The following is a 27788-nucleotide window of genomic DNA, read 5'->3' on the forward strand; positions in this document are numbered from 1 at the left end:
GAAGACAGGGCACTTTTGTCCACCCAAGCCTTCAACCCTAGAACGCATTTGGGTTGGGCTCGGCTCGCCAACACTTGGGAAAGAATAAATAAACCAATCTAACGGTAGGCTACATGTCCATCAGTTGAATAGAATTTCACAATAAGGAGCATTTATAACCGACTGGCCAGCCCATTAGCTTGTGCAAAACACGAATAAACACACAACATTGATATAATGTAGGCTAATAACATCACACAATTGATTAAAACAATATTAAATAGGCCTATGTACTACAATGAGCAATGTGATGGCCTATGCGTAGACTATCCATAGGGCTATGTGCAAATTTTGCAAATTCCAATTAGCCAATTTAAAAAAAAAAAAAAAAAAAAAAAAAGAAGATATATTATCAAGTTATAGGCTATTTATTATTTGGTTAAATGCTCTTAATTTGCATAGCTCTTGAAATGGCGTATTTAAAGTGTCACGCATCCATATGGCAAATGATGTCACGCAGATAACATTAAACGCGGCTTCAGATCGCCTCGATTCTTTACTATCAAAGCATGCTAAAGCCTCGGCGTCGACCGCGGAGTTCCCCAGTGGTGAAATTTTCGTTTCTGCATCGTCCCGGGATACCCTGCGAAACAGCTGCAGTGTTAATGAGATTCATTCATTTTGATTTGAGAGGGTGAATTTCGTCTTACAAGCTGACGTAACAATATTACAATGAAAGGACACATTTTCTTACGGTTTATGAAAGTCTCGTTACTGTGCAGTCACCAGGGGGCAAGCATGGAATAATGTACTTTAGGAAACTCAACAACGTCGGCATTTCGTCAACATTCTGATCTGGATGCAACCACGGATTTATAATGGTCTTGGATGTGAATAGATGTCCAGCGGAACAGCGAGCTCTCTGAAGATCTTCATATTGCTATTTTGTTGCAGGAGGGTTCCTGCTGCCCCCGTCTCTCCGGCGTTGTTGTGAATTGATCTAACATGGCGACTGTACCAGTATATTGCATCTGCAGATTACCTTACGACGTAACCCAGTTTATGATCGAATGTGATGCTTGTAAGGATTGGTTCCACGGCAGGTAAATACATGAATACGTTGTGTCGTTATCTGTTATTTTGCACAATATTGATTGTAAGTCATTACTCGTTTTTTGACTGTGTATGTTGCACATTCACTGGCTACATTTGTAATGCCAGAAGAGCGAGGCCGCTTGAAGAAGAAGGCGGAGTTATATTTAGCTGGCTTGGTTGAGACATTTTTTGTGAACAACAAAACATTTTGTCAACAACAAAGTAATTATCCACTAGAAATTAACATCTTAGAATCGCAGACGTGTCAGATGCGCGTTTTCGCTGTCTTTTCATGTTCCATATCGGCCGTAGCCTATGCCGTTGTCGTTGTAGCGGGGAGAGATCAGTGGGTGTCTGCGAGCATAGCCCCACTCGCAGAACACAACCGTCCAGATTCATTTTTCCTTCTTTTGTCTGGACTTTTTGTTCATTTCTTTCTAGGGACGTGTATCGCGTTTATGAGGTTACATTGTTCCATCCGAATTGAAACACTGTAAACGCAATGTTCCACGAAGATATTGGCAGCTGAAAGGAGATCCAGTTTGAATAATAGCCCGCTTGTGCTAGACATTGCAGGCTAGAGCCATGTCATAGAGGGAAATGGGTTGTATGAATAATAGTAGCCTAAACGTTGTCCACTACATTGGTAATCAAACAAAGCGCCAACCTTATAAGAGTGTGAACTTTGAATTTGCGTTTTATTTGCTGAATTCTCTGAAGCGATACTGACAGCTCCCTAGTCATAGCAATTTAGTTAGCCCGCCGCAATATTGCAAGTTGCCCAGTTCGACCGTTTCATAGTGCTTTTCACTTTTAACACTATTAAATTGCCATTTGCAAGTCGCTCAAAATGAGTGTGAAGCAAACACACATTTCTTAATAAGTCTTTCGGTACAAACCCAATAGATTAAAACTGAGAACAAGCGTTTCACCTCAGTGACTGGGATATTTACGCGCGTTTAACGTTAACCCTTTGATGGTCTGTAAAATGGGTTTGTGTTGCCTATAGGCATTTAAAAAAAATCTCCTTGCACAATAGTTAATGCCTTTATAAATTAGTTTAGCAGTAATCAGAGAATAATGCATTTAGTGCAGTTCTTATTTGACTTAGATTATTTACTTGCAAGCAGAATATTGGGCTATAAAGCCAAGGTTTTTAAACGTCAGTGTTCTGTGATTTATTGCCATTGTAAACGTTTGTGTCTGTTATCGGAGGGTGTCTGATCACTTTAGCCCTCGTGTTGCTTTTGGATGTTTTCAGTCTGGTTTTGTTAGGGTGCGTGTGTTTGACATCCAGTCAAAGCTGTTCGTTAGAGGCTATAATGTGATAATGGTTTACAGTCACCCGTAGGGACACGCGCTGTGCAGTTTCCTCGAGAACTTTTGGTGGTCCTCGTGCGTCCTGGTTTGACTTGAAGAACTACAGTGTCAAACTAAATTGCAATGTTATAAATTACATTAGTCATAATAACAGTTCAGTTTTATTTTTGAGTTTGCAAATGATTGTAGCCTACAACATTATAAATGGGCATGTATAGCCTAGTTGACGTCCCTTCCTCAGAGATACCTTTTCGATAACTAGGCTATATGCTGCGTAGTTGCTTGAAAACATTACACAGTATCATATCACTGAATCATTTTATTTAGTTCAAGGTGCTTCTGATATTAACTTCATTTTGCACAGGTGTAACTTCGTGTGTATGCGTCTGCTGCGGAGAGCGCTAAATTTAGCAGCCTGCCCAGACACCCAGAAAGGGTGAAACATCCGAAAACAACAGTTGTTTTGCTCCAGCATCCTAAGAATCAACAACATCCCAGCACCTCAAGAATCAGTTTTTAAGCAATAGTCTCCATTTCAAGGCTTTGTGTTGTCACTTCGCTTTTTGAGTATATTTCCTCTGCAGAAGCAGTGCTGGGCTGTATTGTGTGTCTGGGTTTGTATCTGAATTAGTGTATGCACGTGTATAGGACTGTGAGTTATACTTGACATCTGTTTGTTCATGTGAATGCATTAATGTGCGTTCTTGTCAGATATTTCAGTGTGTGTTTGCCCATGTGTATCAGACAGCCTCAGTCACATACCCTGCACAGCCCCTGCTGTCATGTCATTAGGGATAAGATTTCACTCTGGTTGTTGTTATAGCTGCCATTCTGTACACAAGCCTCTCCCATCCTCCGTCACATGGCCCCAAACCTCGAGCCCCACCCCCACCCCATTGCTGAGTTTGTTTGTGTTGGGGTGCATTCCCCTCAGGTGGTAGTGAGTGATGACATCACCCATCTCTCTGGCGGTTTGAGGCGGCAGGTTCTCTTGGCACAGCGGAGGCCTCACGCATTCCCTCTTTCCCCCCCTGATGTGCCGCGTATGCTGAGTCAGCATTTCACCTTGTGTGTTTAGTCAGAGAAATCAGGCTCAATTTCAAAACAGTCTTTTCTGCCTGGCTGCTCCCATCACCGTCAGCAAATGCTCTGGCCTATTCGTCGGACGGCATGTGACATCCTGCATCCATTTTGATGGATTTGTGAATGAAGTCCCATTTAGTTTCCTTATCCACTTTCTCTTGCTTCTTTCTTGGTTTATGTTTCCAATGATTCATCATCAATAGTGCTGAATATTGCACTTGAGAGAGTCCCTGTCATTTAAACACGCTCGCTAGCTCACTCACTCTCTTTCTCTCTCTCTCTCTCCTGTCTCTTTCTTCTCTCGTTGTGCCTAATTGTCCCCAGTCTCAGTGTTTTATCAATCAGTTGCATAATTCATGGAGAGAGGCTCTTCCCCTCAGGACCTGTCCAGGCTCACCGAGGAGGATTCCCTCCGTTGTGTGGGGAATACTCCAGGGACTTCTGCCCTTCTTACGTTTACCCTCTCTCATGATGGCCCTCATTATGTGCAATTTCACATCAAGCTAATATTTGCCTTTTTGATTTAATTTTATTCAGTCGGCTAATCATTCATTCATGTTGTCATGACATGACAAACAAACCATTGTAGGTAAAAGTGTATGATTCGAGCATCATGATTCAGTCAGTAAATTAATGAATCAATTGATTGTCTAATCATATTTCTCTAATCATTTTCAATCTGTGCTTTTAAATGCATTGGTGTCATAATGTGGCCAAATTACAAATGACCACTTTAGGCTATCAAACACAGCATAGAGGTAAGGCTGCCCCGACATAACGGTGTTACGTAGGCACAAATAATGGATGACAACAACCAGGAGCAGCAGCAGTTAAGGGACTGAGAGGCGACAGCCTGGAAGATGTGATGCTGTGTGGCAGCGTGGCACGGTGGTGCAGCCCAGCCCGAGAGCCTCCTCGTCTGGACACGGATGAGCAGGATGAGGCCCGCAGGAGACCATGCGGCCGTGAAGGTCATCCCAGGGAGAGGGGTTTGCCTAGTCAACACCACCAGCGTGAGCGGATGGAAATGGGCGTAGACGTGAGAGGAGAGGGAGAGCGAGAGGGAGGGTTAGCGAGAGAGATGGCTTATGCCTTTTGTTATGTAATGGCTCTGCAACGTCATGTAGTTTTCATTCTCAAACAAAAAACGTTGATTGAGTGGTGTGTGTGTGTGTGTGTGTGTGTGTGGGGGGGGGCATGTAAAGAGGTGGTGGGACCACTGAGAGGGGTGAGGGAGATGCTGGATGGCAGATTGTGACTGCTGTGGTGATGGTGGCAGTATCAGCTTTCTCCCCTATATCGCCACACATCTCCCGCTCCAGCACAGTGCCTGCTGGGGCAGAGGAGATTAAGAAAGTCGAGGGAGGAGAGGGAGAAATAGAGAATATGACAGAGGGAGAGATGCATAAAGTCAGAGAGGAGTGTGTGAAACATAGGATAAGGAAGAGAGGGATGGAAGAGTAGAGAAAGGCAGGGAAGGAAGTAGAGAGAGAAAAGAAGGGGAGAAGGAGAGAAAGTAAGAGAAAAATAGAGTCTGTCCTCACAGCTTTAAGGTAGCGAGTTGAGTCTTTGGTATACTCCTGGGAAAACAAGCATGCTTAAATTGTTCAGGATTCAATAACATACACACACACCACCCACAGCCTCATTTGTCGCCACTAGGGAAGGTCCAGTAGTGTGGCGTATGGTAGTAACACCACCCCTGGAGAGAATACCACTCTGGAAACTCCCAATTCAATATCCGCTTTGTTGTGGAGAACTAGCGCCCCCGTGTGGAAGGAATCTACCTGACTCCAGTCGTGCCTTCAAAGAATGCTTTGGCTGCCATTAGGGTCATTCGCTTCAAACCTGTATTTTCTTAAGCAATATTTTTTTTTATTTTTGCAGTAATTCCCTGTCGTTCGCGTCCATCCAGTTCTTAACGGCATTCGGTTTTACTGGTTGGATTTCTGTTTAGCCTAACACACCTAAGAGAGCATTATGACCCAGATGTGTCAATCTGCTCGCTCTTAGTCGGCAGTTCAAAGGTCTTCCTTGCCTCAAATAAGTGCGGATTAATAGCGGTCATTATCATAATTACCACTGTTACTGACATTAATCTTCACGATAGGAAAGGTGTTATTACACCTTACATCGACCACAGTCCTAGGCTATTAAACACTTGTATAATTGTAAAAACAGTTGAACAATTAAAAATGTAATAGGCCAGATGGCCAAATTCTTTCCATTTGCTATGCATGTTAGTTCAAGTTTTCTTTTTATTTACAGCTGTGTTGGGGTGGATGAGGATGAAGCTCCTGATATCGATATCTACCACTGTCCAAACTGTGAGAAGACCCACGGCAAGTCTACGTGTAAGTCTGAACATGACCTCAATCATATTGCCTAGGTGTTGTTGACTTGCTGCATGTTGTTTCAAGCTCAAGTAGGCTAGCAGGTGTTCACTTCCCAGGAAAAGTAATTTCAGTGGCAAGTTGCACTTGATTGAATTAGCTAAAGCCTATGAAGCAAGGTTCCCTCAATCTTGGAAACACCAACTAATTTCCAGGCTGGTACACTGGATGGGATTATATTAAAATGCACTAATGTTTTTTGAGAGAATTTTGTAAATTGACTGTATGATTGGAGACTGAATATGTCTTTGTTAAGTGTTATCTTTTTAGGATAGGGGAACATGCATTTTGTTTGGCAAAAAATGCAATTTTGGCCAAGCGTGTTTGTGTCTGTTTATTGCCTGCAGTGAAAAAGAAAAAGAACTGGAACAAGCATGACACGGGGCAAAGCACTGACGTCCGACCTGTTCAGAACGGCAGTCAGGTGTTTATTAAGGAACTACGGAGTCGCACCTTCCCCAGGTACAGCACCATAGCCTACCAGAGACTGATATACTAAAACCATATTGAAACCTACTAAACATTCAGAGCATTTCCCATTCGAAGTAGGTTCCTCTTCCTCTTTCTAATTACACATTTCCGACCTTGCAGTCTCCTTAGATGACACAAGAGGGAGCTCTAACATAATGTTTAGCAGAGCCTGTATCCACCCCCCACTTCATAAAACCTCCCCTAGAAACCAGAAGAGCTGTGGCTATCCAAGACAAGTGTGGCACAGCCGTTCTGGCTTCATCTAGGTTTCTAGCTGCACACTTTAACTTTCCCACTTCTAAGGAACACACCAACCTTTTTTGGATTTTTGAGAGGGAAATATTTGCCATCTAGCCCAGGGTTAGATATAGGCTACATACCCTTCTCTTCTCTGTGGCAATAACCCAGTCTGACACTGGTAGCTTAGTTTAGCATAAATCCCTGGAAGTGGGTTATACTTGTTAGCCTATAGCTGTTTTGGTGAATATTGAGTTCATATAAGACCAAAGAAATAGAAGAAAAGTAAGAGCTCTCTCAGTGTCTCAGCTTTAGTTACACAGGATCCTCACAACTAAAACATTAATAAACCAATGATAAGGACATGTCTCCAAAACCACAAGGGACGCTCAAAAAAAAAAAGGTTATAGGCCAGGTATTCTAACAGAGTAAATGCATAATCAATTTATGAGTCTGTAGTAGGCTACCTTAGTATCCTTAGTGTTTTCATACACATGAGCAAAAATCTTCTTTTTGTGTCATAGCTCTGAGGACGTGGTGGTCAAACTCGCAGGCAATCAGTTGACCATGGACTACCTGGAGGAGAATGGCTTCAACGAGCCCATCCTGGTACTAAAGAAAGACGGCCTGGGGATATCCATGCCTGCTCCCACATTCTACGTCAGTGATGTGGAAAACTATGTCGGTAAGGAGACTGCTTCTCCTCTCTGAATTTCTATTTCTTCTTTTGCTCTCTCTCTTACACACTCGCACACTTCATGCACTCTCCCATGCACCGATACTCTGCTTAATGTAGTACTATATTTCAGTGTGTAGGGGGCGCCAGTTTATCATTTACCAACCCTTTTTTACTGAGCAGCCAGTGTCCTTCATAGAATTTCATCAATTTATTGTAGTAGTCACCAACACTCCAGTTGATGCCATGATAAATATGATGTCCTAGTGAATGAATGTATATATGACCTAGACAATGCGAGTGATCTCTCATTTTGCTTTTTGTGTAGGACCAGATGTTCCCGTGGATGTAGTGGATGTCACCAAACAGACAGACAGCAAAATGAAGCTGAAGGAGTTTGTTGATTACTACTATAGCACAAACAGGAAGAAAGTACTAAATGTTATCAACCTGGAATTTTCAGACACAAGGTAAGAGTTCTAAAGACTAAAATAACACATCACAAAGTCCCTCTAGATTATTTGATATTATTGAATACCTGGAGTATTTGGTTTGATATTGTAAAATAGTTTTGTGGTTCAGTAGTTTTTGTATAAAAAAATTAATTATAGATTGGAATATGGCGATGGCCACGTTTTTTTTTTCTCAAAGGATGGATAGCATTGTGGAGAGTCCAGCGATTGTCCGAAAACTATCGTGGGTAGAGAATTACTGGCCAGATGACGCTCTGCTTGGAAAGCCCAAAGTCACCAAATACTGCCTAATCTGTGTGAAGGACAGCTACACGGACTTCCACATCGAGAATGGCGGGGCCTCCGTGTGGTATCACGTGCTAAAGGTGACCCATGCTTCAGAATTAAAAAATGACTCTCCAATGGAGCAGTCATTTTGTTCTCCATTTCAGAGCTGAAATGGAATGCTGTTCCAGTGTTCTCGACTGACTCCATGAGCTCTGGGGACGATTGTTAATGCCTGCCACTTGTTTCGCGTGCTTTGACTAGCTTTGATGTGGAAGAGGACGTCTGAGTTGAAGGCCGACAGCTTGATTTGTAAACACACTCTCTTTCCTGTTTCCCCTCCTCACAATCCTCAGGGAGAGAAGATCTTCTTCCTGATCAAGCCCACCTCGGCTAACCTCTCCCTGTACGAGCGCTGGCGGTCCTCCTCCAATCATAGCGAGATGTTCTTCGCCGACCAGGTGGACAAGTGCTACAAGTGCACGCTCAAGCAGGGTCAAACTCTCTTCATTCCGTCAGGTGAGGGGCCAGAGAGCTCAAGACATCTGCATTTCATTGACACCTATTCATTTAGCAGATGTTTTTATCCACAGTGACTTATAACACTCCAGATACACATTTTGAACAGTAAGGACCCGAATATAGTCCTGTGTCTGTGTCCCGCGCACACAGTGCATGACGAGAATTACGTCATCAATGTGGCATGCGGCATGTGTCGTGTGCCTTCCAACATATGTGACCGTGAGTCAATGACGCATGTCTTCGACACACATAAATGTGCATGAAGGAGTATAACACTTCCTTAAGGGGGTAGTAAAAAGAGTGTAGTGAGGGTCAGGGGTCTTTCCTGGGTATTGAACTAATGAGGTAGTGTTGGTGTCACCTTAAACCTCTAAAGCTGTAAAGACACTGGGTGATTTTGGCTCTGATTCAGTTGGCCCAGACCAAATTGAGCCCCATTGGATTCCCATCCAATTGGTTGCCTTTTGTGCAGGTTGAGTAGGCTAGGACACCCATGCTCCTGACTGCTAGAACACGTGGAACATGGAGTGTGAGCACAGGGTATGTGGAACGTTGAGTGTTAGCACAGAGTTTAAACCTATCCCAGCTGTGACTGACTGAACCGCATAGTATGAGTTGTATGAGAAAAATCACAGTGCCTACCCAGGTTAAGTGTTACTCAGTGTGGGTCCAGAACTGCGATCCCTGTCCCACTGGCTCACTGGTTTTGCAAGGCCCCAATGAGTGCTGACGACATTGTGTGCTGACGCTGTTTCATTGTGCTGCACTGTAATGGGTTTGGAATGAATAATAGATATATTTAACCGAGTAAATGTAATGTGCAAATGTAAATGTTCACAGCTTTGATTACTTGCTTGGTGGAAGGGCAAAGAAATAACACTTGAACAGCTTCTTCAATCTTCATGATTCTGAACCTTGTTTACAGTGTTTGTGCTTTCTTCCCCCTTGTCTTCCTTAAACTTTTTGACTCTGCTTGTTTGCCTTAGGGTGGATCAATGCAATACTGACTCCTGTTGACTGCCTGTCCTTTTCCGGGCACTTTGTCCACAACCTGAGTGTGGAGATGCAGATGAGGTGGGTGGGATGTGTTTTCACAGTAATGAACGCCAACTGTGTGTGTATGTGTGTGTGTGCGCGTCTGTGTGTGTGTGTGTGTGTCTCTCTCTCTCTCTGTCTCTGTCTCTCTCTCTCTGTGTGTGTGTGTGTGTGTTTCAGACTCAGCATGTCAGGACAGACCAAGACTTGCCTCTAAGAATTGTACTACTCAAGTCACTATTCTCAACACAATTTGGAAAAATTATGTCTGCTGTAATTTCTGTGTTTGTGGTAATATAGCACATCAATGTAACAAAACTATTTGGCTTAGGATTTTTTGCTTACATTCTTGTCTTTTCACAATTTAAAATGGCTTTTTTTGTTATTAGAACATTCAGACGAAACTACTTGTGCTTTAACTTTCTTGTGTTTAAGGCAATTTCCTTGTCAGTGGTATGGAGCTGGCCTTTTCGTTTGCATGTGTATTTGGCACCATGTATAATTTAAAGGCAGCTTGCATTTATGATGGGGAACAGCCTTTGCGCTTGGCAGTAGACACAGTTTACATTCTTGCTAAGTGCCCAGAGGTCAGCACTGCTCCAGTCTTCCTTTGGCCTGTCTGGATTGGGCTTAAGGAGCGAGAGCTGTTGCACTTTAAGTAAATATCGCATTTCAGTCCGGTCCAAATAAAAAAAAAATAGAATAAAACTTGTAGGCCTTGTTCTGTCAAATGTGGCTTCGCTTGGCTCGTCAGTGGCAGAAATCACTTTGCTCACAAACAGTTCAGTTTCATTCATTTGTGTCTTGGAAAACAAATGCACACTGCACATTCATATAAACTTTCATAAAGACACAAACACACACATCCATTCATAAGTACAGTAGGTTCACTGGCACACACAAATACAAACACAAACCCACTCTGCGTGTGTTTCTTTGGCAGGGCGTATGAGGTGGAAAAGAGGCTGAAGGTAGCCAGCCTGACTCCCTTCTCGAACTTCGAGACGGCCTGTTGGTACGTCGGACGGCACTTGTTGGAGAGATTCAAAGGTCAGACACCATGCTATGCACTCTAATTTCGCACTATTATATGTTGAACAACATTAATAGCACTTAGCATGTATTTTCACTCGCTAGAGCTAAAGACTTATCCTTTACTGATCCTGGTTGGTGTCAGCACGTATGAACAAATGTCGCCTTTTGACAAGCATATTATCCTACGGGCAAATCAGTGAAGAGTTTTTCTAAAGTGATCCTGCTTTTGTGATCCTGAATGTTTTCATCTGTCATGCGCATCACATACTTGCCCACAGAGATCTAGAAAGGGAAAAAAAAGTTTTTGGGTTTCAGTTTAAATACCTCTCTATCTATCTATCTATCTATCTATCTATCTATTATCTTTTGTCACACTCTCTCTCTCTTCTTCTGTCTCTCTCGCTTTCTCACTCTTGCATGCTCCTGGCAAAGGTCTGCCACGCAGATGAGCAGCTGGATGCTTCGATATTATTTCAGTCATTAGATGGGGGCATCGGCAAGTTCACAGATGATTAGCTTCAAAAGGCCGGGCCCATGCAAAATCACTTGCTCCATTACAGACCCCGTGTTTAAACTCGCTTCATCTGGTCTCAGACGATCTGTTTATATTTCCACTCTTCTTGTTGCCTCATTTTGCCAGATTGCAATTGCGCGCACACACACACAGCAACAGTTGAGGCCTTACCCCTCTCTCTTATTCTCTTTCTTTCATTCTTTCTCTCTCTCAGTCTGTTGCTATCTAAGATCTCAAAAGGCGATACCACTCAACAGGGCTGGTGTTGTTATTGTTGGTGGTGTGTGTGTGTGTGTGTGTGTGTGTGTGTGTGTGTGTGTGTGTGTGTGTGTGTGTGTGTGTGTGTGTGTGTGTGTGTGTGTGTGTGTGTGTGTGTGTGTGTGTGTGTGTGTGTGTGTGTGTGTGTGTGTGTGTGTGTGTGTGTGTGTGTGAGAGAGCGTGTGAGAGAGCGTGTGTGTGTGTGAGCACGCACGCCTCAGTACAGGTAGACATTCTGGCACATTGCCCAAAAGCCTAACTGGCTCTGAGCCAGGTACCCACTTACCTTTCTTTCATTCATTCTTTCTGTATTCCTTTTTCTTCCTCTCTATGTCTTTCAGACTGCCTTCATGTTATTAATTTAACTGTTGCGTGGACTGCATTTCCTGTAGTGTGTGTGTGTCCGGTCCAATGCAATCAACGTTTGGGCACGCTTTTACACAAAATGATTGTTTCTTATTTTGCCATTTTTCAAACAAGTGAAATGAATTTAGTGGCCTAATTAGATGACACAATGACTGTCTTTACTTATTCATCAGTATATGATGAGGTTCCAGTTGTCATGATTTTCTGATTTTACAAATGTGGTCATGGTACGCCAAACCGTTCCGCTGACGTAATGCTATGGATGAGTTTGTAGAGATTAACAGGCCAGTACCAGAATGAAAAGAGAGCTCTCTTTTCTTTCAAAATGGGAGGTTTCATCTTATCCAACACAGACAAACCTTGAAAGATTCCCTTTGATGACGGGGTCATCATAGAAAACTAGTTTGTCAGCCAGTTGGAGTTTTCAGCTCTGTCAAACCTTGTTTTACCCCAGAGAAATGTAAATGCAGGCGTGCCGGCGGCACGGGGGATACGGGGGATATGACACGCAGTTTTGAAGAGACTGCAATCGTCCCCCTCACTTGATACGCCTTACACACTAAATAATAGCCTAGGCTAAATAAAACTTCTCATTAACAGCACTACCACAGCCATCTAGATTGCACAATCTCACTTTCACTCTGCTAGTAACAGTTGGAAATATGTGATCAGTTTGTCTAACAACCATAATAAACTGAACCAGGCTACTTCTGTAAACCGTCTCCTGCTCATCCCGAAGTTAGCTATTCTGTTTAATAACCAACTCAACTAGCCTACTGCTTATGAACTCGCTTTCAGTTTCACTAATACAAGATGAGTAACTCTTACACCAAATTTAAGTTCTAAAACATTTAATTATAATTTACAAGACACAATTAATTTACTTGAGTTACCTTGGTGCATAAATCCCTAATAGACAGTAAAGGTAGGGTCACTGTATCTGATACAGTGTATCCTATCTAATAGCGTTCAGGGAGAGTCCAGAACAAGCTGGAAATGTAGCTATCTTACTTGTGCCTGTCATAGCTAAAACGTTAGGAAAGCAAAATTAATTCAGCAAAACAAAATAAAATACATTTCAGAGGGCAAACAATGTAAAAAGTTGACATATATTGTATACATTCCCAGCCAATGTGCAATGCAATAGTTATCAAATCCCCCCATATGTCAGATAGCATGTTGCATGTATATAAGCATGGCTATAGCCTATTTTTAATGGGGAAATGATTTGGCCTAAATGAACAAGATAGTTTTGCATTTGCCTGAAGTGATGTAGCCATACTATGTTTTTTTTAATATTTGACAGACATTTTACATGTGTGTATATATAATATAGGTGTGTGTGTGTGTATGTAGTAATTAATTTATTATTTAGATCTTTTTGAAATGTTGTTAAAACTAATAGTTGTGTTATAAGGGCAAAGTAAGTTGTAAATCATTGTAATTGTCTGTTAATTGAAATGTGGTCTTTACCATGTGTTCTGGTAACTTGTAAAGCCATTACAAGTGTTTCCTCTCATTTTCTAACATTACATCAATAACAAACATAGAGTGCATGTTGGAGCATGCATGTTGAGTTGGTAATTTGATTGACAACTTTATACCAGACAGTTAAAGTAGGCCTAACTATTTGATCATGTCTGTTTGGATCATAAGCATATGATGACCTGTATAAACTCTTGTTCATTCATGGCTTCATAAAATATCAACATCCCATGCAGCTTTTAGAGTATTCAACCATTGGCCCAAGCAGCAGTGAAAAAACTCTAAAATAATAAAAGTAACATTGCATAAGTGTAAAATCTGAGACCTCCCATATAGCGAGAAGCCGGTCTGAGGGCAGATCTGGCGTTCCGCCCATCCTCCAGTTTTATCTTAACATAAAGTTTAAAATATTATGATGGTCGACAATGGGTCAGAAGTGGCAGTCCAATATCTGGAAGCCTGATTTCACTGTCTGGGTTCTTTCTCACATTCAAAATATGTCCTGCGCCCCTGTGTAAATGGAATATTCTAAATAGGTCTTTACATTTGAAAGGTTTGTGCTCTTTATTAGATATAGAAAAATAAAGGTGTACTTTTTTTATACAGATCTATGAACTTTTTAGAGAGATACATTCAAGGTGTCATTTAGTTGACCCAATAACCCTAAACGTCATCAGGGAATACTGTTACAGTGAACCTTTACCTGCTCTTAGCAGTGGGTAATGGTGCTGTGTGGACTTGGAGGGTAATATAATGTTCAACACTGTAAAAGGTTGATGTCATTTCTCTGCTCCTCATTTGGCAGGTTTACACAAGACAAATAAGCAGCCAGCTCCCTATTTGGTACACGGTGCCAAAATCATCAATGGAGCCTTCAGGTCGTGGACTAAAAAACAGGTAACCTCATCATAGCGGAGGGAGGACCAAAGTGGAAAAACATATCTTTCATTAGTGGTGCGTGGGTGTAGGTATGTGTGTGTGTATGCAATGCGCGTCTGCATTAGCTAGCTGATTGACAGTTGCCCCTGGTGATTGCAGGCCCTCCTGGAACACGAGGATGAACTTCCCGAGAACATGAAGCCAACACAGCTCATTAAAGACCTTGCCAAAGAGATTCGGATTTGTGAGGTGAGAAGTGCCTCACAGGAGTTACTCAAGGTTTTCCTCATAAGCACACAGTTGGCCAGTGTCAACCTCACCATTGGCCACTCAGGCCCACCAACAGAACCAACATTTGCACAGGATTGAAAGCCTGTTATTACAGCTACATGCACCATGTAGACACTACAGCTATTTTTGTTATCAATGTGTTAAGATGACGAACTCCTTAAGTAATTTCAGAGTGGCAAAACTTTCTTACAAATGTTTGAATAGGAAAGGCAGTGTTTATATCTATGGTTTGGGAGGTACAGGGTGACTTTTGTTGTACTTAAAACTGTCATTGAGAATGTGTTTCTCCCTCTCTCTTTCTGTCCAATTTTCTCCTTTCTTCCTCTTTCTCTCTCTAGAATGCAACTAAAGCCATAAAGTCGGAACCCAGCAGCACCAAGCTTCCAGCCGAGGAACCGCCCTCGGCCCCCCCGGAGCCCGAGGACCCGGCGTCCCCCGTTGCCACCCCCCCACGGGACAAACCAGCCAGGAAGAAAGCAACCAAGCCCCCCAAGCCTCCCAAGATGCCCAAGGCACCCAAACCACCCAAGGTGCCCAAGGTAAAGGAGGGGGGCAAGAAGAAAGGAAAGAAAGCCAAAGATGGCGGTCTCCCTCCAAAACCTTCCAGTCTGGCAGCACTTGAGTCCCATGCCAAGGATATTCTTAGTAAGATGGACCAGCCCAAGAAAGGCAAGGTAAGCTGGACCTCTGCCTGTGGGGTGCCGTCAACCCCTGTGTTGTTTTGAGTGGTGGGTAGACGAAAAGACATGTCGGTTTTTTTTCAGTTTATTACTCAATATTTTGAGTTGAGACCCTCACGCATGTTATAGAGTCTCATTTTTGGTCTTTGCGAAATCTCCACATAGTGTTCATGTGTGAAAGAATCGGATTTCTACTACTGTTGGTCAGACTCTCAAGAATGAGTGAGCGGGTATCTCTTATTTTTTGAAGGCGGCAAAGAGTGTAATGAGCCCAGTGGAGAGAGAACCGAACAAGCAGAACGATGTAGAGAAGTTCGAAATGCGAGAACACAACAAGAACAAAACAGAGGCCAAGTGGAAATACAAGGTAAGAGCTAGCATTAGCATCTACATTGCTATTAGCTGACTAGCATGATGGAGAATTCCACCAGGCCAATGGCATAATGACAGTTTAATGTAAAAATAGATTAGAGATAGATTGCCCCTTTTGAACTTGTTTGCAAGTAGTATCAATTCAATAGTCACTTGAAAAGAAAGCGAAATTAAGAAAAACGTGGCATGGGAAAGTGATTAACACATCTGAGATCAAAGTAATCAGCAGAAATAACTGTGTGGCTCAGTCAATATTTCTGCCTGTAGTTTATCAAAGCCGTCCCAGTCCCTTTTACCCACTTGGTTTGCCTAATGCCGTTAGGCTATGTCATATCCATGGCACGCAGCATAAGTATTTACATATGCCTCTCTTTTTTCTATACTGAAGAAATAAGCATGTTGTATCATTACCGCTGGATAACACAGAATGGCCCGCGTAGGAAAGCTTAATTTCGGTGAACGGAAGACATTAGAGGGCTTTAGTTTCACGGAAAACTCAATGCCAAGCGGCCCTGGAATGTTTGTAGTCACTCCAAGGATCCTGATCCAAGTGCTCCCTTTGCTGCTCCCCAAACATTTGCAGATGGAGAGGGGGAATCTCGGCTCGTCGTTCACCAAGGTCGTCCACAGCCACATCTTTGCTCTCTCACTCTTGATCACTGTAGACATGGCCGGAGGTGCTCCGCTTGAAATCTGTGTAGTGCGAAAAGTGGATTGAGGCATTTTAGATGCATAAGTTGCTGAGCCAATTACATGTCTCCATTTGGAACTAAAGTGGCTCCATGTAAAAAGTAGTTAACACTGTGGCCAAAAACAAAAACCTTGCATCAAGCCGACATGTACAAATGCATAATTCCTTGTAGTACTTAAGTGTGTCCATTACTAGTGAAATTTGCAATTTAAAGCTGTCTTATCATCACTGTCATGTCCGACTATTTTTCATTTAAATGGTGAGTGCAACATGAGTTATGTTCGGCCTGCTTTTTATTGCTCTGTACAGCTCTCTGGCAAGGAGGCTTGATTTGATCTCATTAAAACTGATTGCGATTGACGATATATTGAGAGTTGGAATTGGTCTGGCTCATTGATTTCCCATTACTCATGTGGACTGTACTGCTAGCTGGTTTTTGAATTTCTTTTTTCATATTACAGAACAGCAAGCCAGACTCCTTATTGAAGATGGAAGAGGAGCACAAATTTGAAAAGTCAACACTAGGACACAAAGACAATAAGTTCAGCTTTTCAATGTCCAACAAGAAACTGCTGGGGTGAGATGCTTAAATAATTTATTTTTAAAACGTATTTACATCTGATGAGTTACAATGATCTAAACTGGTAATCCATAACTACTGAGGCAGAAACTGCTCACATTTCCTAAGATTTTCTGCTCTTTTCTTCCTAGTTCAAAGACACTTAAACCACAGACAAACTCCAGTGTGTTCGGATCATTACAAAACCTGAAAGAGGACAAAAACAAGCCTGTGAGAGACGAGTATGAGTATGTGTCAGACGAAGGCGAGCTCAAGATTGACGAGTTCCCCATCAGGAGGAAAAAAAATGCGGTGAAGAGGGATTTGTCATGTAAGTACCACTGCAAAAGAAGTGAAGCACCTGAGTCAAGAGGCAGCACTTCAGGAAATGTAACTGCCACCAATCCCTCACCATTTTCCTTTCATTTATGGTTGACATGTTGAAGATTTATGAAGTTAATGTGAATTAACGAGAATGATAGACTGATGCACTTCAAAGAGCCACCCCCCATCTGCACTTGCTAGATTAAGTACAGATAAAACCTTTCAGATGTAATACTCATTGCTTGAGCATGGAGAATATTCACAACATTGCCATTTTTGTTTGCCAGTTTTATCAAACATCAAAGAGCCCATTCAGCCTTCCAAAAAGCCAAAGCTGCAGCCCTCGGTTCTGAAGGTAAGTTTGATGCTCTGCTAATTTACTCTAATCTTCCTCAGAACCCTTCGACTCAAAACAGAACCCTCTGAATTTAAACGCTGTAACAGAGCTAACGTCCATAACTCCCAATCACTTAAATCACGGGCCAGTATTTACCCTGGTGCGCATGAAAAGGTGTGACAAATGATTAATTCCGAGAATCAAGCTCGGCAACACAATTGGCTGGTCCACGGGCATTGTTAATGAGTTCCTCATGGGTGCGTTTAAAACCCCCAGTCGCAAACACCAGCAGGGATCGAATTCTCAGGCGATCTGTTTGTGCTCCTAGCTAGTGCAGCTGATGGGCTGGGCCCGTCGTAATTCTCCCATAATGTTCGCGCTTAGAACAACACACAGCATGGATCAAAGGCCGAGAGGGCTGCCAGTGTTGAGCCGGACACCACCACAAGCCTGATGAAGGGAATAGCTGTGGTGTGAATCAAGTGAGAGTGAGAAAAGCGACCACACCAGATGCCCTCTGATTGTTTGTTTGAATGGAGGGTCGCCTAAGGCCAAAAAATGACCTTAGCTTTGGTCTGGTTTTACCATCTCACTGCAGCCCGTCTTAACCACATTTTAGGTCATTATACTACTGCATTAGTGTCGACATTTTTCCAAAATTAGGCCAGCTGAAGCTCTGTCGTGCTCTATTCAAAAACAGTTGAAACAAAGGCAAGTTTATCACTTGCAAATGTGAAACAATATCTGCACAGTGTATCTGACCGTGTTGTTTTGATGAAATGAATAGGTATCTTGAGGTTTTAGAGGCATTCCCAACCCTAAGTTGTTCTGTTTTTCTTCACATGTTGGCATCGATTCTGTTTCATTTTTTGTCTCCCCACCCTTCCTTTCTGTCAATCCAGAACGGCGACTCTTCAGACGAAGAGTCGCTTCACATAGACACTGAAGCCAAGCCCGAGGTCAAAGGGCGTAACTCAAAGGTCAAGAAGAAGGGCGGCAGTGCGGCTGGCATCCTGGACCTGCTGCAGGCCAGCAAGCAAGTGGGCGGCATCGACTACAGCGCAAACAGGTAAAACGGCCGTGCCTCCGCCTCACTGTTTGTCTATATTACACATCGCCATCGTCCAATCACAGAATACGAAGACATAGAGAGATCCACATCTTTAGAGCCTCACATTACTTGCATGGTCATCAATCCCTCGGGCTGTAAGAGAATCATTGGAAATATTGTCAGGGAATTCTGCTTTGGCATTGCGCCACGTATCGACATAAAAACTACCGCACCAGTAATCTACCCAGGCTGCATTCATCTGCTCGTCGTTATCAGCGTGTTGACTTAACAAAAGCCAACTTCTTCTCATAGTTTGTGATTGAGGAATAAATTCTGAATTATATCTGCAATGGCATATCTGAAATAACAGAAGAGTCATAGGGATCTGGTGGCCCATATGTAATGTGGCATTACTCTGGGTTTAGAGGCTTTAGTTTACGTGCTGATGAGTTTACCTGGCTGGTTAACTTTGAAACCAAAACATAGCATTTGTCCTTGCTTAATTCTTTTTTTCATGTGGGCACCACCATAAACAGTACCATATGCAGCTATTTATATGACTGTGCATGGGGAATCAACCACTGTAAAAGGTAATAGTTTACACAGATCCTGTCAGCAGTTTACATATATAGCCAGTGTTTGTTTGATCCCCCTCCACGATTAATTTGTCAAATGCAGGTTTGCCTCGAGCCATTCCTCTTCATTGTGCTGTTTGCTGTTTTGGTCAGTTTTTGATGGTCTATTTCCACTGCGCTGAAAGCTGCAAATTAGCAACGTTAGGCAAGCACAGGGAAAACACTGCTAAAATATGTTAATTTCTCAAATTATTTTTCGTGCGTTTTAAAGCTGACATATGACGCTAGGACTGCGGGGAAAGGAAATGACTCTGGTCAATTATAACCACATTAAGCATTCACTTTTCTCATTGTTCCAGTGCACTGGTTAATGACTTAATAGGTGGTAATCTGGACAAGCTAAATCCGTGGTTTTCTCTCTGGAGGCACATGTTGAACGCTACCCTTCTCCAGGTCATGTTCATAATATCATGGCCTAATAAGTTGAGTGAGCCCCAATTACTCTTCATGGGGCCGAACGTAAATGGCATTGCAGTCATCATAATATACTTGCCAGTTATGTCATAGTATCCAAGGCTCCCACGAATAAGTACAGAACTGAGCTCTTATGGGAAACAATACAGTCACTCCTGTGTCAGCCTGTGTAGCACAAAAGATGTTTGGATATTACTTTAGTCTGAAAACCAGTGCAGAATAGCTGATTATATTATGGTTATGGTAATGTTATTGGATAATATTTGGCAGGTAAGTTTGTTCCCGTTTGTACAGTTGTACTTTGAGGGAAGGTAATACTGTGGTGGATATAGAAGTGTTTGATTTCAATAGAGCTGTTTTTTGTTGCACAAAAACAATGTTGACAGTTAAGGTATTTGTTAGCTACAAATAGTCATACCATGCTCCTGCTGTAAGACTGGAAGCACATTAGAGCTCTTCCAGTTCTGTGCAGACAGAGATACAGTAGATGTCAAAAGACACCATGACAGCCCGTGGCATGCTTTTTACAACTTTCACATATTTCGATAACAGTTTATAACATTTCATCAGGGGCTGTTTCTTAGCCGTCCGTTTCACTTTGTACGGTGTGGGCAATTGTAAGTCCTGATTGCACTCCTTGTAATCCTTTATGCCTGCACAGCTGTCATAAATATTACCATCAAAAGCCACTTCATAGTGTGAGGTCACCCCGACCGGCCGTCATGGCTGCTTATGACATCATTAATGTCATCCTGATGGTATGCATGGTTTGACTGGAGTCAATGTTTACGCTTTAATACGGGTCAGATTTTAGCTATTAGCGCCGGGTGTCACTAGTTGTCTGTTTATGGACTGATAATGTCATCTGTTGAGCATTCAGCTGAATCCAAATAGTGGCCGATGCTGTTCAGATCCGCTGCTATCTGGGTCTTGCTCTGTGGCTTGAGTTTGAGTGTCAGTCTTCCACTCTCCACTGCTAGCTGGTGCTACCCCAGCTTTTGTGCGCCCTCCTTGCCCCAAGACATGCGGCTTCCAACCTGCGCGCTTTAAATCCCAGTCGCTCTCTGCTTGCTCTGCTAGTGCTTCTCCCTCAAAAGAAATACAGAAAAAGAAAAGATCACTAGAAGTCAACAAAACTCGATATCTTCCCCATTCGTCACTGACACTTTGGGAGTAATGTTATGTGTGTTGTGTATTTCTTATTGATGGACTTACAGTCAGCCACCTGCATCCCCCAGCACACAGGAAGCCATTCAGGGCATGTTGTCCATGGCTAACCTGCCGTCCTCAGTCTCCTGTCTGACGCCGTCCTGGAGCAACAGCCAGTCAAAGAGCAACTCGCACGGCGGACAGGCATCAAAGAAGACAAGTGCCAGTAGTGGTGGAGGTGGCAACACCAACAGCAAGAAGCAAAGTAAGCGGCCACCCAAGAAGAGTCGTAAGACCAGCGGTGTGGAGAGCCCCGACATGTTCGATGATGACCATGACCACCTGGAAGCATGCTTCAGGGACTCCGATTACGGTAAGGGACACTGGGTTTTGGTTTATTGGGGGCATTGTGATGAGGAGATGAAAATTAGATGGCAGATAATGGCAAATGTACTGATCACCGGTATGTCCGGTAAGGAATATAATGTGTTACACAGGTATTGGTAGATTTTCTTCAAAGATTTTTTTTTTGAACATCTCATGGAAAGTTGAACGAGAAGCACAGTTTGTGTGATCCTTTAATTATTGCAAATGGGACCCAGCTATCTGTTATTGCTGTTAACGGTTAGCACTGTCCACAGTCGACCCCAAGTCCAGTCACAGGAACAGGAAGTGTAATGGGCCCAGCTGGTATGTGCATGAGGCATCTTGTGACGCACGATCCCCAGGTGCTGCTAAAAGAACAGGTCAACCCCGGCATTACCTTCACGCTGTATCAACAGTTTGATTAGCAGCTTTCTGATTCCGAGCAGGAAGTCGTAATTAAAGCGTGAGTGACAGTGCTTGTGTTTACTTCTGGGCAGGAGAACTCTCAGCTCGCCTGCCTTCGACTCGTTCCAGTCGGTCCCCGCTTCCAACAGCGTGCGCTTTGTGAACCTCTTCCAAAAACAGCAAGGCTATTAGAAGCCTGTTAATAAGTCATTAAGCTGAGCCTTAAACTGTTGTTTTAAATGCGTTTTGATCTGATATGCTAATTAGTCATAAGTGGCACGCACATTCCCATCCAGAGACCACATGTGCCTGGTTTATCAAAAAAGAAAAAACAGCAGGCGTGCACACTCGATTGGATTCCTTCCACCTGTGATTTGTAAACAAGGATTTTTTTTTTACCGTTACTGATCATTTAAGCATCGGAAAATACATGCGTGTCTCGAAAAATCTACGGGCATGCAAGCGCAGTGTGTGCATGTGTGTGTGAGAGAGAGGACTGAACCAGATGTCCAGCAGCTGTACCACACACACACGTCTGCTCATATCATTCTATCTCTCAAGCCAAAGTAAACAGTAACACAATAGAACTAGAAAATTTCTGCTTTGCTTGATACCTCAGAGCAGTTTGAAAAATAGTTATGCCAAAAAGCACTAATCTTGGCTTCTTCAGAATTATTATTTGGATAATTTACAGTAGAGGTCTCTTTTTTTTCCTGTTGTAAGTCCCAAAATGATCTTCAGCTCTTTGCGCTGCTAAACGATAACATTCACTGTGTACATGCTGTTATAAATGCTTTATTCCACTCATTTCAGTATATCCTTCTTTGGAATCTGAGGAGGACAACCCCATCTTCAAGTCACGATCGAAGAAGAGGAAAAACTCAGACGACACTCCATACAGCCCTACAGGTACAGCAAGTCTTCCTCCATCGGGTGTGGAACGTTTCAAGCCTCAGATTCCCAAAAGGCAGAACGTTGCTGATGGGATAGGATGTGGTGGAGTTCTGGAATAACATCATAGCGCCTAGCTGTAAACGTCCTGTCAGTCATCCGCACCGAGGTTTGAACTGTTGCGCACGTTCAGCCCGTAGGGGGCTGCAGGTGACATGGCAGTGTAAACATCGACAGTACTGTAGTTTTGAAATGCACGTCACATAGATTACATGCAGCTTTAGTGCATGTTGTGTCAGTGCAAAGACAACAGCTGTGTCTTTAATGTGGGACATACCATCTCTGTTTCTGTTTTCTCTCCCTCCCTCTGTTACGGTCTTCAAACTCTCTCTCTGTCTTGCTCACTCTCTCTCTCCTCAGCTCGCGTCGGCCCCTCCGTTCCACGCCAGGAGAGGCCTGCTCGTGAGGGCGCGCGGGTGGCATCCATAGAGACAGGCCTGGCAGCTGCCGCTGCCAAACTCTCCCATCAGGTTAATGCAGCCACAGTCATCCTTAAATCATCATTCCTTCTCTCTCTCGGTCACCTCTTCTGTCGTTCTCTCTCTTTTCTCTTGTAAACCTTTCCTGTCCGTGTATTTTCTTATTTGCACTATTTTGTAGGCATCTACATTTACATTTATTCATTTAGCAGACACTTTTAAGCGACTTACAGCAAGATAATAACATTCAAACTACAGTGCAGAGGAGTCCTTAGCTAGGAATTACTACTGCACCTATCAGTACTTCTGCATCTGCATCTCCTCATGTTCTCTCTCTCTTTCTTTCTTTCTCTCCGTCTTTTGGCTCTGAGCTCTGTCTGACCTAAGACACATATGTTGTCTATTTATACCAATCACTCATCAATGACAAGAGTCAACTAGAACATGACACAGTGCTAAGTCCCGACCCTGTTTTTTGTGTGTCCTCTCCTCTCTTCCCCAACCTGCGCCTCAGGAGGAGCAGCAAAAGATCAAGAAGAAGAAGAAGAGCACCAAAAAGAAGGCAGCGCCAGCGCCCCTGGTGGTGGAGGAGCCCCAGAGACACTCTCAGGACAGCAGCTCGCCGGAGCCCCCGCTGGACTCGCAGGAGGGCCTCCTTTCTGACCACGAGTACAGCACGGGTGCCGGGGCGGGCAAGACGGCCGGTGGCTCACAGCCGATGGCACCAGGCGTCTTCCTCAGCCAGAGGAGACCCTCCACGTCCTCACAGAACAACAACAGCTCGGCGCCCAGCGGGGCCAAAGGGGAGCGAGCCGGAGCAGGAGCAGGAGCAGGAGCAGGAGCAGGAGCGGGCGCAGCCGACGCCAAAGGTGGGTGGTGATGGCGACCGAGTGCCAGTTAAATGTTAGTAGACAGACGAGACAGGACCCATTATAATTTAACCATTCATTGTACAATAGGTCAGCTCTCTCTTCTGGTACTGAATAGCCGCTTTTCCATTATTGGGCCAAAGCTGGGCAAATTAAGATCTATGGAGGCTAATCGCTTTACCATTATCACTTCTGGTGCTTAATGGTGCCTCCGTGGGGCTTCCTCAGGACTCTTGTCCCCCGGTTTCTGGCCTCACCTTTACCCTCCTGCCCACCTGTTCTTAGTGGTGCTTGAGGTGGTGTCAAGGTGGAATGCAGGATTAACTGAGTCAAGTACAAGTCAAATAGTGGGTTTGCGGCTATTAGGTTTCACATTCACCTGTGCACGTGTAATTGCAGGTGGTAAAGATATTAGGGGACATTCTGTTGATGAAAATCAATGTTGTGATGTTATGGCTTGAAGACTTCGTCTACATAAGACTGAACAAGCCTTTTTGTAGAGATTACCTGGATGCAGTGTAAACTATGAAGAGTGAATGTTGTGTAGTGTAAAGGGAAATGTGTTAAGTGAACACACAAGTGAAAAATACTATTGTGTCATTCTTCAAAATGACATTTTCATATCCTTCATCTACGGTCTTCTGAAGGTAATTGATTGTACATGTTTGTTGAAGGTAAGGAGAGAGAGGGTCTGACAGATGATGGTTCTAGTTCAGGTGAAACTTACAGTACTAATCCCACACTTCAGTCCACATTCTTCACAGATGTACTGTATCTAAAATATAAATAACATATAATGTTCTTTGTTTTTATATCAAAATATTCTTACAAATGTTTTTTTTTTGTGTGTGTTCATCTCCCAATTTAGCCAAGCGGCTAAAGAAAGGAATGGCAACAGCCAAACAGAGACTGGGAAAGATCCTAAAGATCCATCGGAATGGGAAACTCCTTCTGTAGCCAGGGACAGCAGTGAAAGGACTGGGATACTTCTCGATTCTCCTGATGTAATGGACCCATGGATTGGCCTATCCCAGCCCACCCTACCCCTCCCTAACCTATAGTCCTTCTCCTAACGTTCACCCTGATCCCCCCACCCTGCCTGTCAAAGAGAGGAGTGGACAACCTGACCCAAGGCGGAGAGAAGCCAACTACAACCTTTTTGATTTCTAAGAACAACATAGCTCAAACAAAAAAAAAAAAAAAATAAAAAAAAAAATAAACAGGCTTTTGCCTCAACATATACTTTATAACTTTCAGATATGGAAAAGTGTACAAAATACCTGCTATTAATATTTTTTAAGAGGATTTTTGTCTCATTTTACTACAGCTGTCATTTTATCAGGGGTTGCTCGAGACATAAGGAAAATTTGCATAGCAGTCATTCCAAGATGTAGAAAGTATCCCTTGCATGTGATCCGGTTGCATGTATGCATTGGTTTTTGGTGGGGGCCGGGAGGGGAGTCTCTGTGTGTTGAGTGTGTTTGTGTGTGTGTGTGTGTGTGTATATGTGTATATGTGTGTGAGTATGGGGAAGGTTATTGTCACTGGGAATTCATTCCTGTTGTATTGGATCAGGCTTATCATCACTTGAGTGATTTTGAAACCGGTGGAATTTGGAGAGGAATGGCTCCTCTGCGGTTCTTTACAGCGGTTCAGTACAAGACTTACTTCTACCCTTGCCACCAAGGAAGGAAATTATAGTGTAAGATCTGCTCTCTTCATGATGGGTCTCTAGCTTTTTGTCAGTTGTGATTTTTTGTTAACTTTTTTGCTAAGCACTATCACTGATACTATTTATTGACCTAATATAATTGTACATGTCATAGGTATTCTACGGAAAAGCCAAGAGGCACTTACAGAACATCTTGGAAGCACAAAAATGAAGTCATGTTTGTTAGTCATGGTAAATGTCTTTTTTGCTTCATACAATGCAGAAATAGGCAGAAAAGGAAAATAACCTGCTAGCTTCCATTTGCAACTTCCAACTATTTAAACACATATTTAAATCCACACAAGTTTTTTTTTGTATTTTTTTTTTTTATTGAACCATATTGTCATTCTAATGAAATGGCACCGCATTCATTCAGTAGTGAACATATCATTGCATGATAGGAAAAAAATAATGTTTTCAGTAAATTACTGAATTATAAGTTGTGCTTTGATTCATATATCAGCATTAGAGGAACTGTTTTTTTTTCTTTTTTGTTCAATATTTCTTCATTTGTTGCTTAAGTAGCTAGATGCAAAGGCATGCAATCCATTTGATAAACATTTGAACATTAATACCATATTGTGCAAACGCAACCATAAACTGTAGTGTTAAACACAACCATAAACTGTGCTACATATTTAGGGCCGTAGATCAGGGAGACCCTCTCCAGCACTCTGCTTTTCTCCACCTGAATTCACAACTGTATTTGCACAAATTCAGTCCGTCTGGAAGGATGAATGATTTCCAAACCCTGAGACACTAATTAAATGGGACCTTCAACTCTGATGATAAGCCTTATCCGTCTGTGTTTGGCTTACATGGGGATACTTTCTCAATCTCTCCTTAGTTGTTTCGCAGGCAGCACCTGTTTCCTTAGACTGAAATATGCATTTGTATGGCTTCACAGTACAGTATGTAGAATGTAGCTTGTACATAGCTTTTTAAATGACTACTTTTTGTATCCTTTTTCCTTAATACTTCATTATACATTTTTACTAGTTTTTGCTAATTATAAACAAAAGGTATATAAAAAGATACATGAATAGTCCTTACTTTTTAATTATGTTAGATACCCAAATAGTTGGCTTCATTTTGTTAATCCCATTACTCAGTTTTTATTTTGTTTTTGTTTAAATTTTGTTTTGGTGTGTGTTACTAGACAAAGGTGTTGCCTGGTGATCAAAGGAAACCACATTACATCTACTATCATATGGCCTTACATACACAAAGCTCCATGTATTGTGATTCAGATACAAGAGAGGAAATCTCTGAGGGAAAAAAAAGAAAAAAAAATCAAAAACATCAGAAAATCAAGTTTCAACAACCAGCCTCTTGTTTGGATTTTAGTGCCCCTGATGGGATTCAAAGTTATTTTACTAGCACCTTGTGAAGTGTTTATGTGTCAGTGATGTAATTTATTAATGTTTGTAGCCTTTTATACTTGTAAAATTCTGAAGACTTTTTTGTTTGTTTGTTTAAAATATTTTATCAGCCTGTGAACCATCTCCCCTTTGCAAACTTGTGTCATTGACAAGCCTCTTGGCTTTATGTTTTCAGGCAATAGAAATCTTTTTTTAAGTCATCTTTCTGAATCATCAACATTTTGTCAGCTGCATAAGGTCATCAAAGTTAAAATGTTACATTATCATTATTATTTCTATTATTATTATTACCACCACCACCATCATGCAGCTATTTTAAATAACGGTATCATGCCATGGATTTTTATATTATATATAAATATATATATAATAGATTATGTAAATTTTTAACAAGGTTTACTGTGCTAATCAATTGCAGTGTTTTAGTTACCTATGTAAATCTTGTATTCACCTCTATGAATTGAAACACACTCCGATCAACTTTGTCAATGGAACTATTTCAGGTTTTTATTTGTACAAAATGTGTGTTGCTTTGTCGTGGTTTATTTTTATATGTTCAACATATTAAATGCATCCACTGTGCCAGGGCAGTGAATGATACAGGTAGTGCTCCTGTTTTGCTACAATTCGTGTCGTCTTTGACCCCATTGGGTAGGCTGGTCCCTCATAGTCTCCATGCTCAAGGAATAGCCTATGGGTTTTGGACGGTCTACGCATCCAAGAACTTCTATGTCGCTCTTACAACCGTCGTAGAATGTAAGTATGTTTCTCTTGACGCAGTTAAATTAGAACAGACTTGTGAGCTTCAACGTAAACATTTTAGGCCTCCGTAAACCTCGCTTCTTGACAATCCCGCTAACCCATTCGAAACGGCGTCTGAGAGTACAACGGCGTTGCACTTTTCTAGTGTCGGTTGAAAAAGTCGAAAGCTGTGCCTAATGATTCAACCCGGTGAGTTCAGCCAAAACGTTAATTAAAACCAAGCCAAGGTCAACATCATTAATGCCCTATTAAAATAGTAGATCCCACTCACCCAATTGTATAATTCAAATGTACTCAAAAGTTAAGTCAAATATACAGGACCCCCGCAGTTCTGG

General features: G+C 42.4%; 1 protein-coding gene across 4 annotated transcripts; it reads left to right on the top strand.

Moving 5' to 3' along the window:
• The first annotated feature begins 539 nt into the window (after positions 1 to 539).
• On the top strand, positions 540 to 27297 carry phf2 (PHD finger protein 2). 4 transcript variants are annotated; one of them, XM_076267307.1, is made up of 23 exons: positions 540 to 1082; positions 5746 to 5831; positions 6218 to 6332; positions 7103 to 7263; positions 7583 to 7724; positions 7906 to 8092; positions 8348 to 8510; positions 9500 to 9587; positions 10492 to 10598; positions 14012 to 14103; positions 14245 to 14334; positions 14715 to 15050; positions 15307 to 15423; positions 16581 to 16696; positions 16831 to 17009; positions 17290 to 17357; positions 18242 to 18408; positions 20657 to 20961; positions 22173 to 22268; positions 22671 to 22780; positions 23244 to 23598; positions 24273 to 24314; positions 24467 to 27297. In XM_076267307.1, the coding sequence occupies exons 1-23, from the start codon at positions 985 to 987 to the stop codon at positions 24553 to 24555; spliced, it is 3309 nt and encodes a 1102-aa protein (XP_076123422.1). In that variant the 5' UTR covers positions 540 to 984; the 3' UTR covers positions 24556 to 27297. The 4 variants fall into 4 exon arrangements, with proteins under 4 accessions (XP_076123422.1, XP_076123425.1, XP_076123423.1 ...); XM_076267308.1 differs by having other exon boundaries at positions 541 to 1082; positions 20678 to 20961; XM_076267310.1 differs by lacking the exon at positions 15307 to 15423.
• The last annotated feature ends 491 nt before the right edge of the window (positions 27298 to 27788 follow it).

The sequence above is a fragment of the Alosa pseudoharengus genome, unplaced genomic scaffold (genome assembly GCF_046254945.1).
Source record: "Alosa pseudoharengus isolate Yale_2024_CS ecotype anadromous, Long Island Sound unplaced genomic scaffold, YU_APseudo_1.1 YU_APseudo_1.1_scf_5, whole genome shotgun sequence".
In the NCBI taxonomy this organism is placed as follows: Eukaryota; Metazoa; Chordata; class Actinopteri; order Clupeiformes; family Clupeidae; genus Alosa; species Alosa pseudoharengus.